Here is a 13,680-nt window from a genome sequence, read left to right as displayed (position 1 = left end):
GTAAACTCATATACGATGTTCTTCTCATTCTAGAGCTACAAGTTGAACCTGAATTCCAATTTTGTGAAATGACATGCTCATATAGCACCTTGGCTAAAGGTGTAGAACTCATTCTCACAGTTCTTCTGGTGATTGGAGACAGTTGATGTGATCATTGTCTTTTAAAAAATTAAGCTGAGATAAGTGAGAATGAGGTGATATCCTTGACTATGCTTTGAAAGTGAGACCTTTGGAAAATTTAAAAATTGTAATAGTGTAACCATGTTACTCTTACCTTATGGTTGGGCTGGTCTATAGACGCTGCAATTTCCTTTTCATTTTCTGCATCTTCAACCCTTAACATTGGGATTGCAGTGTTGTTAGGTGTTACTAATATTTCAGCCTGTTGGATGGAGCTCAAGGAATCCGCGGTTGGTTTGGAATGATCAGACAGGAATCTTGCATTTGTCTGAAAAAATTAGAAATTGGCTCATGTTCTTCATGTCTAGATGTTAACGTTTTAAATTTCTAGTTACTTTTTTATTATCATCATTATTAGTAATAAAATGCTTCATACATAATATCACTTAAGAGATACTCTCTAGAATTTTTAAGAATACAAGCAAATGTCCAGATTATATAATGTTAAATGAAAACAGAATCCCAAACATATTTAAGGAAAAGTTAAATATGCGGAGACTGGGTGAAACTAGAGCAAAAATTATTTCAATAAAAGTCATCTTTGAGTTTTGGAATTATTTTCTGCACTTTTCAAACTTTAAAAAAAATACTCATACTTTATGATTTTGAGAACTGTTGTTTAGCAGAAAGTCAAAGTCAAATCAAATTAACCAAAGGATATAACACTACATTTTCTTAACTTTGAAGTACTTACTGATAATTATCAGAAGAGGTATAAACTTTTTATTCAATATTTGTTTGTTTTCTTAACACAATCAGCCTTATATCCATCAAGAATCTTATAATAAAAAATAATTCAGTGTAGAACTAACTCAAAAGTTGTGTGAAACAGTACACTTAATTCTAGTACAGAAGAACAGATATGGAGTATTATTTCAACTAGAGGGATGGCTCTATTTCTAGCAAGACTGAAGGCACAGATGAAGAGCTAGCAGTGATATATGATGGAGATGTTTAACAACTGGACTTAGAGAGAAGCGATCTCCCTTCAAGTCTTGATTCTGTTATTAACTATCTATCTGTCATTTGACAAACTGTGAATCTCTACCCTGTCATCTATCAAGGTGAAGTGTGCAGAAATATCAAGATAAGTTTATGCATATATAATAGTTTGTGAATTGTAGAAATGTACCCAAGTGAAAAATGACTATTGCTAGCAGTGGTATCATACAGTGGTAACTCTGTGAACTGTCTGATACCATAAGCAGGTATTCACCACAAATCTTTATTAGAGAGATGCTGTGGATGCTCAGATGTCAGGCAGATCTAGGTATACGTACAAAACTCAGATTCTATTTGCACTGACTAGTTTGTTTTTTTAAAGATTTTATTTATTTATTTGATAGAGACAGCCAGTGAGAGAGGGAACACAAGCAGGGGGAGCGGGAGAGGAAGAAGCAGGCTCCCAGCGGAGGAGCCCGATGTGGGGCTCAATCCCAGAACCCTGCAATCACGCCCTGAGCCGAAGGCAGACGCTTAACGACTGCGCCACCCAGGCGTGACTTGTTTTTTTTTTTTTTTTTTTTAGCACATTCTGTTGTGCCGATTATGTAACATGAGGAAAGACATGGAGTACGGGATTCATTTTAGATGCTGTCTGCTCTCTTGCTTCTTATCACCTTCTCAACTAAAAGGCATAATGATATTTGAAAAAATTTCCAAAGAAGCCATTTAGAAAAGGGAAAGGAGAAAAAAATGGTGGCCAGTTTGGCAGGTTGCCCGCAGGGGCATCATGGACGGCAATGGAAGGAGGAGATTTTAGGCTGATTGGTGGGGAACTGCTCCCCCTCTCTGCACCCTTCTTCCTCTGCTCTGTCTCCCTAAGCTGGAAGAAATGCACAGAAAGCATGGCAGCTTTTCTTCTTTCAGAAATTTTCTGAAATCAAATTGTTTTATTATTAGTATTATTATAATAATATATTATATTATTATAATATTATATATTATATATATTATATATAATATTATAATATATAATATAAAATATAATAATAATAATATTATTATTATTATCAACTTCCATATGAAAAACCCAGCTATAACAACATAGCTTCTGGAAATTAGAATCCTAACCACATAGAACCACTTACTTCTGTAGAATTCAGGCAGGTGGGGAAAAATGACACAAGATTTTTAATAGGTGAACCCTACGAGAAGATATTTAGCTTTTTCGCATCTGACTGGACCTGCATAACAAATTGTCCTAAAGAGAAAACATCTAAAATGTGTCTATTATGTAGAAGTGTTATTCAAATATTTGGTGGAAAGACACTTTTGATGCCTGTTTACATATCGGCAACAGCTGCAAAGGCAAAACACATTTTTAGGAGAAAACAATGGGTCTGTGGAAGCTTCTTTCTGCGCTGAACATAATTTATCCCACTTTCGTAATTTCAGAGGACAATGTATAATTTCAGCTGGAGTAGCTCCAGCTACTTAAGCATAATCTCTAGCAGTGTTGTCATACATTTTGTTTTCTAAGAACTGCTTGGTCTGGGTGGCATTATGTTTGTCTTTGCTAACACATCTGTCAACCAAATGTTAGCCACCAGCTATTCAAAAAGCAAGGACAGAATCCTAGACATAGTAGAGAATGAGGAAGAGAAGGGATGAGAGAAATTACTTCGTCGATGTAAAGGAGATTGATTCCTCTATTTGGCGAAAAAGAAAAAAAGGCACGAATCCTTTGGTTTGATTACAGATGATATGAATCATCTGGGAGACGTCTAAATGATCACCCAAGCCATGGCTCCATTAACAACAACGACAAACACTTTCAGGTTACTTCAAGGCTGCTGACATGGTCTCAAATGATTCTGATTTGTGTGCAGACAGTTTATTTCCGTGTGAATGGTGGGGCCAGTATATCTGATCGTTAAGGAAAAAAATGTTCTAGTTCTATTTTCAACATGGTTGCTTGGACAGCACCCCCAACCCCCACCCCCATCACCCCCAAGGATGAGTTAGGAGCCGATTTATGATTATGATACCATTTCCTGCCCCTAACCCATTGGTTCCCGTTTTATTACAGACTCAGAATTGATCAGCCAGGATGTATTCGAACTTGAAGAAAATGCGGCTCGAGTATGGGTGTGTACTCGCAAGACCTCTCATACTGATTTCTTGGATTTCTCATGCTAAGTGATGAACTTCCATATGAAAATTTATTTCTCCCCATTATCTTTGGCATTTGTGCCCTGGCATATCCCCTTTCTAATAACTGATAATCAACATTTTCAGCTTTTGATTTATTCTATCTTGTAGAATCTGATAGTTCCGAAAGAAGTATTGTTTTAGAAAGTATTTTATCTCAGTTTTTCTAGTCATTCATTCCCTGCCTTGGAAAAAATAATATTAAAATAAAAAAGATAATTTCAAACCACTATATGCACACATTTTCTTTCTGAATGCAGGATGCCTAAATTAAATGTCAGGAAGGAGAGATGTAACAACAGAATAAAAGGATATTTACCGGGATTGCCGCTGCAGTTCCCAAAACATATAGGAAAAAAATCACAGTCTTCATGTTTTCCAGGCCTGTGAACCAAGAAGATAATTATTAGCAGCAGAAGATAATTAGTAAAAGTTTCCTTGTGAAAGATTAAAAGATAATCTTCTTAGCAAATATTGAGCTTGATACTGATCTTTGTATTTAAAGGTGATTATTGTCTTTGTAGACTCACATGTCTGGAGATGGATTAATGGCATTTTTTTTACCCAATCATGTCTCTGTGAGAATGACTCCTTGATTTTCTGGCCCAGCTGTGCTTAGCAGAATCTACTCTCTTTATGCCTGTGTTTCTTCGAATAAAGGCGCTATGCAGATTTGGGTCTTAAGATTTGTGAGTGTTCACAGTGAAGATAAAAGTGACAAAGTGAAATAGTATAGTATGTCGGGTTGGGATAAAACAACCTGCCGCTTTGGTGGTGGAGAAACCCATACATTCAATGCAGGGTTTCAGGAATGAGACATTGTACTGCCTAAAGCAGTCATCAGTGTTCATCTAATTTAGAGGTCTCACACTGGCAATCTGTGGGTGGGTGGTGGCCTGCAGATAGGTTTGGTTTGGTAGGCACTGTGTATTTTAAACTAGCATTTTAAAGTCCAAAGGTTTCATGTAAAAACCCAGATTTGCAGTTTCTCTTGAACCACTGGGCCCCTTAGCAACAGCGGGTCTTCCTGGCAACAGCTGGCTGGATCTGAGTAGAGACTTCCCTCTATAAGAAGTGCTGGCATTTGCCCCTGGTCTCTTTCCCTTCTGTTACTTGCTTTGAATTTGAGTTTGGTTTGTTACAAATGAACTTTTTCAGTTGAGAGATGATGGCAAACGAGGCTCAAAGAGGCGAAGTAAATTGGCCTCCTGGGGAATTCTCTTAAAAGGCGTGGGCTGTGTACATTTCCCTGCGGGAGTATCTCTCTTTAAAAGAGATTCTCTGAATCTCCTAGAAATGTAGATGACTCTTTTAAATTATTTTTGCCATCTTTTATACATAAATGTATCCATAGAGCTTTAAATACTATTTTGAGGTTTATAAAGTAAACAGTTTCTTCTGCTGGTTACCTCAATATTCCAAAACAAATGCTTAAATGGACATTTAAAATATACATATATTTTAAAAATATATTAATGTTAAAAATTATTCTATTGAGGGGCGCCTGGGTAGCGCAGCGGTTAAGCGTCTGCCTTCGGCTCAGGGCGTGATCCCGGCGATCCGCGATCGAGCCCCACATCAGGCTCCTCCGCTGGGAGCCTGCTTCTTCCTCTCCCACTCCCCCTGCTTGTGTTCCCTCTCTCGCTGGCTGTCTCTATCTCTGTCACATAAATAAATAAAATCTTTAAAAAAAAAATTATTCTATTGATTTAATATTATAACAACTATCCCTTCATACTCACACCACATGCATGCACACACATGCACAAACATTCCCTTTTCCTCCTTCCCCCTCTCTTCTCTTCCTAAAATAATGACATCACAGTTCTTATTTAAATCACTATGTAACATTTATGAACAATGTGTATATTTTTCACAGCTGAGCCAAGTAGTAATTTCCTGTGTTGAATCATACTTACATTTATTTCTTGAACAATATTTTGTTTTGTCTGGCCCTAGAAACTGCCTCCTCTTTTAATGTACTTTTCCATGTATACTTATTCTTCCCAAATTTTCCAACAAAATTTAAAAATTCCTTTTAATATGGTAACAACGACAACAATAGAACAACAACAAACCCATAGGAGAATCCCCAAGTCCTATTTTTCCCTTGGAGATATCCCTCCCAGGTGTTGGTTTTCTTGCCCCACGTGACCCCAGGCAGCCGCCCTGTTTTCCTCCAGGATCGGGATTGCTAGTCACCACCACCCTGATCCCCTTTGCTCTCTTCCTGTGTTTCAGTTCTTACTTCCTGGGTCCCATAAGTTTTTCTTTTTCTTTCTTTCTTTCTTTCTTTCTTTCTTTCTTTCTTTCTTTCTTTCTTTCTTTTTTTTTTTTTTGGGTTCTCCCTTATTTTCATGGAGCACATCCTCCAGAAGTTTCCTGAGAAACAATATATAGGGGATAGAAGTTTTGAGACTTTGTGTATCAAGAAAACATGAGTATTTTATCCTTCACTTGATACAGAATTTTAGATCAATTTTTTTTTCTCATAATTTTAAAACATGTTTCATTTTCTTTTAGTTTCCAGTGTTGCTAGTAAATACCTGTGTTGGTTATTCCCCAATTTTTTTTAATGAGAATTGTTTTTTTTTTCTTTATGTAAGCTTTTAAGTTTTCTCCCCCCCCTCCAGCTTTAATGTGTGTTCTTAGTATTGTAAGATATTATAATCTCTGCCTTAGGTTGGATCCTTTTTTTAAAAAAAAAATATTTTTTATTTTTAAAATCTCTACACCCAATGCAGAGCTCGAACTCAAGACCTAAGATCAAAAGTCACATACTCGGGGCGCTTGAGTGGCTCAGTCAGATAAGCAGCTGACTCCTGACTTCAGCTCAGGTCATGATCTCAGGGTCCTGGGATCGAGCCCCACATCAGGCTCCATGTTCACTGGGGAGTCTGCTTCAGGATTCTCTCTCTCTCTCCCTCTCCCCCTGCTCATGCTCACTCTCTCTGTCTGTCTCTCTGTCTCTCTCTCAAATAAATAAATAAATCTTAAAAAAAAAAAAAAGTCACACACTCTTCTAAGTCAGCCAGACACCCTAGTTTGGATCCTTTTAAATTTACTTTAGGCTCTCATTAGGCCCACTGAATTTGAAAATTCATATATTTCAGTTCTGAGAAGTTTTTACATGTTAATTCTTTGATAATTTTTGTCCCTCTATTTTTTTTTTTGTATTTTCTTTCTGGAATTCCTAATAGTTAAATGTCAGAATTTTGGGGTTGGTTCTCTAATTTACTTACAGTTTTTGCTCCTTTCTTTCATCTTGTTTATATTATTCTGGGAAACTTCCTCAATTTTATCTTTTTTCTCTACTATTGATTTTTTAAACATTTTGCTCACATATTTATTTCCTGATGTTCCCCCTTTTAAATTTTATCATCTTTTTTCATTAGTGTGATATATACTCTTATGTTTTTGAGGATATTAATTAAATATTTAAAACATTTCCTCTGAGGGGCACCTGGGTGGCTTAGTCCTTAAGTGTCTACCCCTGGCTCAGGTCATGATCCTAAGGTTCTGGGATCGAGCCCTGCGTGGGGCTCCCTGCTCAGCGGGGAGCCTGCTACTCCTTCTCCCACTCCCCCTGCTTGTGCTCCTTCTCTTGCTGTCTCTCTGTCAAATAAGTAAATTAAATCTTAAAAAAAATTTTTTTCCCTCTCTGAACCCTGTATTTTCTGTTTCCATATTATCCCTGTTTTTCTGGTTTGTTTACTTTGGTCTTTGATTTTTATGTTGAAAGCTTTTCTCGAATGTGCAATGCCTTTGGTTGTGTGGTAATATTTCGTAGCAAGTCACTAGAAAGCCGGTTAGACATTTCCTGGGCAGGGCTTGTCACCTTGGAGCACTACCATGGAGGGGCTGAGGCAGTAACCTAACATTTTTGATGCGGTGCCCTCAAAGTCATTGTTGGATTTTTTTCCTTGGGGAGTTTTTTTTTTTTTTCCCAGGGAAGATTTTCATACTTCCTACCCCATGGGGTGGGATAAAAGCTTGGCTGTTACACTCTGTGAGACGAAGGAGTGAAGGGACTGGAAATCTCTCAAGGCATATACTGATGCTCACTTAGTCCCCAGGTTTCTGCATGGCATCCCATCCCACCCTCCACGGTGCCTATCTAAAGCCCAGGACCAGAGAATAACCTTCCCTTTCCTGTTTAGGGGGAAATGAGGAGTCCTCGGGCAATGCCAGCATGAGGAAAAATCTGGCATCAGTTTATCTGAGAGGCTTTCAACCAATCCTCCTGATGTCAACCTCTACCCTTGCCTCAACTTCCGAATGACCTGGTACCTCCAATCTTGAAACTTTTCTGAGTTCTGCAGTGTGGACTGGCTTGTTTATGGCATCCTTCTCTGAAATTCCTTAGATTCGAAGCTTTCCCTGTTTTTCCAATTGCTTGCTACATTCTAAAAATTTGCTGCTATCTTTTATTTTGTCACCTCTTTTCTTTGTCATTGTGAGTTTATATTATTATTTTTCCTTTCCTATCATGATACTGGAATTTTGCAGGGAGTGGCGATATATGCATACGTTTCATCTACTCCATTTACTGATCAGATGATTTCCATTTCTTCATCTGATTTATATCTCCATCACTACTACTACAACTACTCCTGCTGCGGCTGCTACTTCTTCTTCTAGGACAAAAGGAATTACTATGGGTCTTTGGTTCTAACTTCATTAGCAAATAAAGTTTTTATTAGGGGCGCCTGGGTGGCACAGAGGTTAAGCGTCTGCCTTCGGCTCAGGGCGTGATCCCGGCGTTATGGGATCGAGCCCCATGTCAGGCTCCTCCGCTATGAGCCTGCTTCTTCCTCTCCCACTCCCCCTGCTTGTGTTCCCTCTCTCGCTGGCTGTCTCTATCTCTGTCGAATAAATAAATAAAATCTTTAAAAAAAAAAGTTTTTATTAAAGAAAAGGAGCCTACAGGTGCTGGCACAGACTTCCTTATCATGTTAGAAAAAATAAGAACACACTTTCACCTATCCCATTATTCAACCCTTGCAGGGTGGGCCACCTGGACGAGGCAAAAGTGTGTGTGGGAAGAATGGAGATTAAAGATTGAGTGTGGGGGAAAACTGAAATCACTTGTAAATTTATATCACCTTAAATAAACTAATCTATTCCATTTTTAATGAAAATAACATGTACTCAGCTTGGAGACCTAAATTTAATTCCTCTAAAGGACCCCTCTGAAAATGACTATCCCTAACTTCAGAAATTCAGAGTACTAACAATGGAATGTGTGTTCTATTTATATCTTTAAATAAACATTATTTAGAACTAGTAATGGTGTATAACAAATACTGGAAGTTTATATTATCAAAGTGCCTTGGGTTTACCAAAAAGATTTACAAATGGGATGGTATCTTATTTGACCTTTGCAACAACTCCGTGATGTGGCAGATGGCAAACAGGGCTAGAAAGGCTCTGACAGGACATGCTGGAGGTCAGAGAGCTGTTAAGAGAGGGAGCTGGGCTTGAACCCAGCTTTCCTGGCTCCTGAGCTGGTGCTTTCCCAGCTCCTTTGCAAAGAAAGATCTCCATTTACCTCTTACACAAAGACGTAGGGCAGGAAGAAAAACTCTAAGCCAGTATTGGGAAAAATCCAGAATTCGCTTTGAATTTTTAAATAAAGAGTTCTGATATTTTAAGCTTTAAGATTTTGCATACATGGCAAATATATTTTTCTGTGTTGAGGAAAAAAAGTCTTATCATAGAATGTTGGTTGGGTTATTTGATATAAAAAATCCCTTTCAATAATGCTTTTTATAGTCTAAGCAAGGCAAAAACATAGAAATTCAATTTCCTTTGAATGGAGTATGTGTTTAAATAAAAATATGTAGCACACCCCACACCCCAAATTCTAACACTTCAGGGATATTGAAAAATACCTTGGAATGAAAAAAACATGTAACTGTCAGGAGAGCTGAATTCGGGCTCCAACACTGTCCTTCACTGGCCAAGAGACCTTGGGTAGGTCACATACCCTTTCCTAGATACAATTTTCTTAACTGATGAACAATGAAGCAGATGACCTTGATGATCCTTTAGCTCTAATATTTTATAGCTCTAAAACTGGAGATAATTCTATGAATCTCATCAACCACAGACTGCTGCTATCTTTTTTCCTTAAACTACTAAACCCACTGAAAATATATTGTATGATTTTATTGCATCAAAATGAAACATTTTATATTATGGTATTTAATGCTTCAAGCACATAAGTGGTTATCTATTTCCTATTTCTATTATTGATGATAATTTAAAATATTTTATTCTCTTAGTGAATGCTAATGTAAAAAGCATTCCATCCTCTTGAAAAATGCAGTTTCCATCCTCTATATTCAGAATTTTACATTCATTCATTCATTTAACCAGTATTTATTACATTTATGGAACTACAGTCATTTATGTTTTAGATCAGCATATTATTATTATTCTACGAGCAGTAGGAAACTGAAAATACAGAAAAAAGGGTAATTTAGCGCAGGGTTTCTCTATCTTGGCACTATGAACATTTTGGGGCAGGTAATTCTTCCTAGTATGTAGGATGTTTAGCAGTATCCCGGAGACTTCTGCCCATCAGATTTCATAGCAGGTCCCTCAGCTCCTGCCAGTTATGACAACCAAAAATGTCTCCAGATAGTGCCAAGTATCCCCTGGAGGATAAAAGTGCCCTGACTGAGAACCTCTAGTTTAGTAGAAGGAGAATGGTGCTTTGGGGTTAGAAAGACATGTATTTGAATTTGGTCCAGCAGTTGCCGTCTATGTAATCTTTGGCAAATTACTTAACCCTCTGAGCCTCAGATTCCCCATCTAGAATGGGGATAACATCTGTGATGGTAAATTTTCTGTGACAACTTAAATGGGCTGCAGGACGCCCAGACATCTGGTTAAACATCATTACCGAGTATGCCTGTGAGGAGGTTTCCAGGAGAGATCAGCATCTGAATTGGTAAACTGTGGTGTAAAGCAGAGTGCTCCTCCCAGCGTGGGTGGGCTTCATCTAATCTGTTGAAGGTGTGACTAGAACAAGAAGGTGCAGTAAGGGAGAATTTGTTCTCTCAGTCTCACTGTTTGAGCTGGGATGTTAGTCTTCTCCTGCCCTCAGATTGGGACGTATTCCGTCAGTTTTTGGGGTGCTCAGACCTTTGGACTAGGCCTGGAGAGTTAGTAAGACCAACATATTTCCTGGGTCTCTAGCTTGCAGAAGGCAGATCATGGAAGTTATCAACACCCATAACTGCACGAGTCAGTTCCTTATAATAAATCAATTCTTTCCATCTCTCCTCCCTGCCCCCACACTCTACCTGTCTTTCTCTGGAAAACCTTGACTAGTACAATATCTAATTCAGTTTTGTGGAGATTAGAAGAAATAATAGTTGTAAAAATGCCTGATACCTAGGAGGCACTCAATACATTTTTATCTTTTTTATTTCTTCTTTAATAAAAGTCAAATTGTAATTCTTGAATAAACAACTCAAAGCCTCAGAAAATATAAGTTTTGCTGTGAGGTCAAAATAATTTTCCAGTGGAACATTTACAGTCTCTTTGCCCACACATTTGCCAAAGTTCCCTTTAACTTCAGGAGACTTTCCTACATTCATCACAAATAACAATGAAATTAGGCTAAGAGACTGTTACCACATTTTTTTTTTTAAATAAATGGTAGAAACACAAAGAGGAAGCAAGAATCACCAAAGTTTTGTAGGTTTCATGACTAATTTCCTTTTAAGGTTTTTACAGCAATATGTATAGCTAATTAAATTTGAGAAAAAATTTCCCTTTAACCTGATCATAGGATCTCACATAATTCCCTTTGTTTTCTTCAATCAAATGCAGCTGAATGGATCAAGAAGAAACATGTGTTAAGTTGGCCCGGGTGTGTATCACTCTTTCACTCTTTTATGCATTTATTAAGTACTTACTAGACACTACCTAAGCACAAGGCTACATAGTTCCTGTCGGAGAGTTAAAAAGGAGGAAGTCAAGTAAATCAATGATTTAGTATAATGTGATTTAGTATAATGCAACAGAAATCGGAATAAAAGGCATTTGAAATTAGATAATGCTACCCAACAACCCCAGTAGCCCCACCCCATCCTGCCCAAAGCTGATTGTTAAACATTTACCACTGGATAGTTCGAGAACTATTTAAAGTCAGAACAGATAAGACTTAATGACCAACTGGATACTGTGGGAAGAAGAAAAGGAAGAGTCTTGGGTTATCACTTTTCTAATTTGGGCAGCTGGGCAAATGGTGGCATTCATCACCAAGATAAGGGATTATAGCAGGAAGATTTAGTTTTAGAAGAAAGATGATGAATAAATTTTAAATTCATTGCATTTGAGTAGAGACATACTTGGATTAATAGGTCAGGGGGTAAGCACAGAATTTGGGGCTAAAGATACAGTTTTGGATGCTATTAGCATGAGAAGCCATACAGTGAGTAGAGCAGAGAGCAGGGGCTACAACCCTGGGGAGTGAAGACCATTAGGTGCCATTAGAGGATGAGAAAAACTAAAGATACGAAGGATGAGAGTGAAGAGTCACCTAAGGAAAAGAAAGTGCTAAATGTTACAGAGAGGTCAAAGTAAACAAGGCCAGTGAATTATCCACTGCCTTTGGAAATACAGAGGTTATTGGAGAGTTGACGGAGAGTAGGTTTGGTGCAATAGTGTTGGTGGAGGGCAGGCTGAAGTGATTGGGGAGTAGAAGAATGAAGATAATGAATGCAAACCACTCACTTAAGATGGCTGACTAGGAAAGGAAGGTAAGATGGTAGCTAAAGGGGAATGTGTGGTCACAGGAAATTTTTATTTGTATTTAAATGTGGTCATTAACGTATTTTCTGTGCTGAAGGGAAAGCTAAGTAATGAGTGAGAAGATAAGGGGAGAGAGAGAGGAGACGTGGTAAACAACGATAACCCTAGTGAACTATAGCTTTTGGGCTTCATGCTCTGTGACTTTGGCCTTGGTCTTGTGAGTTGCTTTGGCTAATGGGACATCATCAAGCATGATGCCAGCAGAGGCTTAGTAAGCACTTGCATATTGGGATCTGTCTTCCTATGAAAGCCACTCACTGGGTTGTAAGAAAGTGTGGGCTAGAGACTAGTTTGGACTGCGGAATAAATGGCCACACAGAACTTTGGAAGATGAAAGACTATCTGGGATGGTTCAGCCCCAGCTGAGCTCCCAGCTTGCTGGAGCCACGTGAGGGGCTCCAGACAAAAATCACCAGAGGAACCACCCAGGTGAGTCCCATTCAGAAGGCAGAATCGTGTGCAAATAAGGGGATTGGTTTTAGGCCATTTAATTTTGGGGTGGGTTGTTATGCATTTAATAGATAACTGAAATAGGGGGAACACAGAGAAGTTGCCTGAGGCATTGTGAAGGCAATATTGCAAAGGCTCTGATTCAGGACTTCTGGGCTCTACTACTTAATTTGCAGAATCTGGGATACACTATTTAGCTTTTTTGACTCTTAGTTATCTGTACAATGATGATGAAGACGAAATGAGATGATAGAATCTTGATAAATATTTGCTGGTCTAAAATTAAAGCACAGGTGGAAGGGTTAACTTTGAAGAGAAGAGGGGGATTCTTTGCTCTTGTAGGCAGTAGGGAGGAAAGCTTAACAATAAGGATACATTGAGGCAAGGCCCCAGGAATTCATTAAGTTGCACTTAGCTATTCCCCTTTTTACATTTATATAACATTTCACAGTTATAAAATACTTTCTTGTAAACGGTCTCATTTGATCCAATGAGGAAAGGAGGTAGACAACATTTGACTGTAAAGAAATGGAAGCCTGAAGAATCTAAATTACTTAGCTAAATATGCAAGGCTTAAGAGGTGAGCGAGGATTAGAATACAGTGCTTTGGACTCAGAATCCAAAATTCTTCCATGACTTCAGAACAGGCTACAGATTAGAAATCAGAGATTCTGGCTTCAGGCCCTGGCTCTGCCAAGTACTAAATAATACTTTGAGCCAATTACTTCATCTTTCCAAACTTCATGTATAGAATGCAAATAACAATTCCTTGCAATGTCAAGGGGAGCCACTGAAGTAGAGAAGCTCTTCGCGAACTCTGAAGTAACGTACACACACAATTGATGATTATTTCCATCTGCCTGATGCATCTCGTCAATATTATTATTGTAGTCATTTATGTCTTGTATTAGGTGTGTTATAAAGAAAATGAATCTTTAGTGTTCCTTTACTTTTTCCCCTCCATCCTTCCATGTCTTCCTCCCCTCAGTGATCTTAAGCTGCCCAGGGGCCCTAGTTCTGGAACATTTCTACATTTAGTTCACTCTTTAAAAACAAACTTAAACAGAT

General features: G+C 38.2%; 1 protein-coding gene across 2 annotated transcripts in view; it reads right to left on the bottom strand.

Annotated features, from left to right (window-relative positions):
* The window catches only part of SPARCL1 (SPARC like 1), a 43,301-nt gene that overhangs the window by 14,788 nt on the left and 14,833 nt on the right, over positions 1–13,680 (bottom strand). For both annotated transcript variants that reach the window (XM_045791553.2, XM_045791561.2), the window contains exons 2-3: positions 3,653–3,717; positions 275–448 (exon numbers count right to left, since the gene is read on the bottom strand). In XM_045791553.2, coding sequence (XP_045647509.2) covers positions 275–448; positions 3,653–3,706 — 228 coding nt within the window. In that variant the 5' untranslated portion in view covers positions 3,707–3,717. The remainder of the gene's footprint in view (positions 1–274; positions 449–3,652; positions 3,718–13,680) is intronic.

This window comes from Ursus americanus, chromosome 8 (assembly GCF_024610735.1).
Source record: "Ursus americanus isolate L20-20 chromosome 8, mUrsAme1.1.p, whole genome shotgun sequence".
NCBI lineage: Eukaryota > Metazoa > Chordata > Mammalia > Carnivora > Ursidae > Ursus > Ursus americanus.
This window is presented reverse-complemented; position numbering and strand designations above follow the sequence as displayed.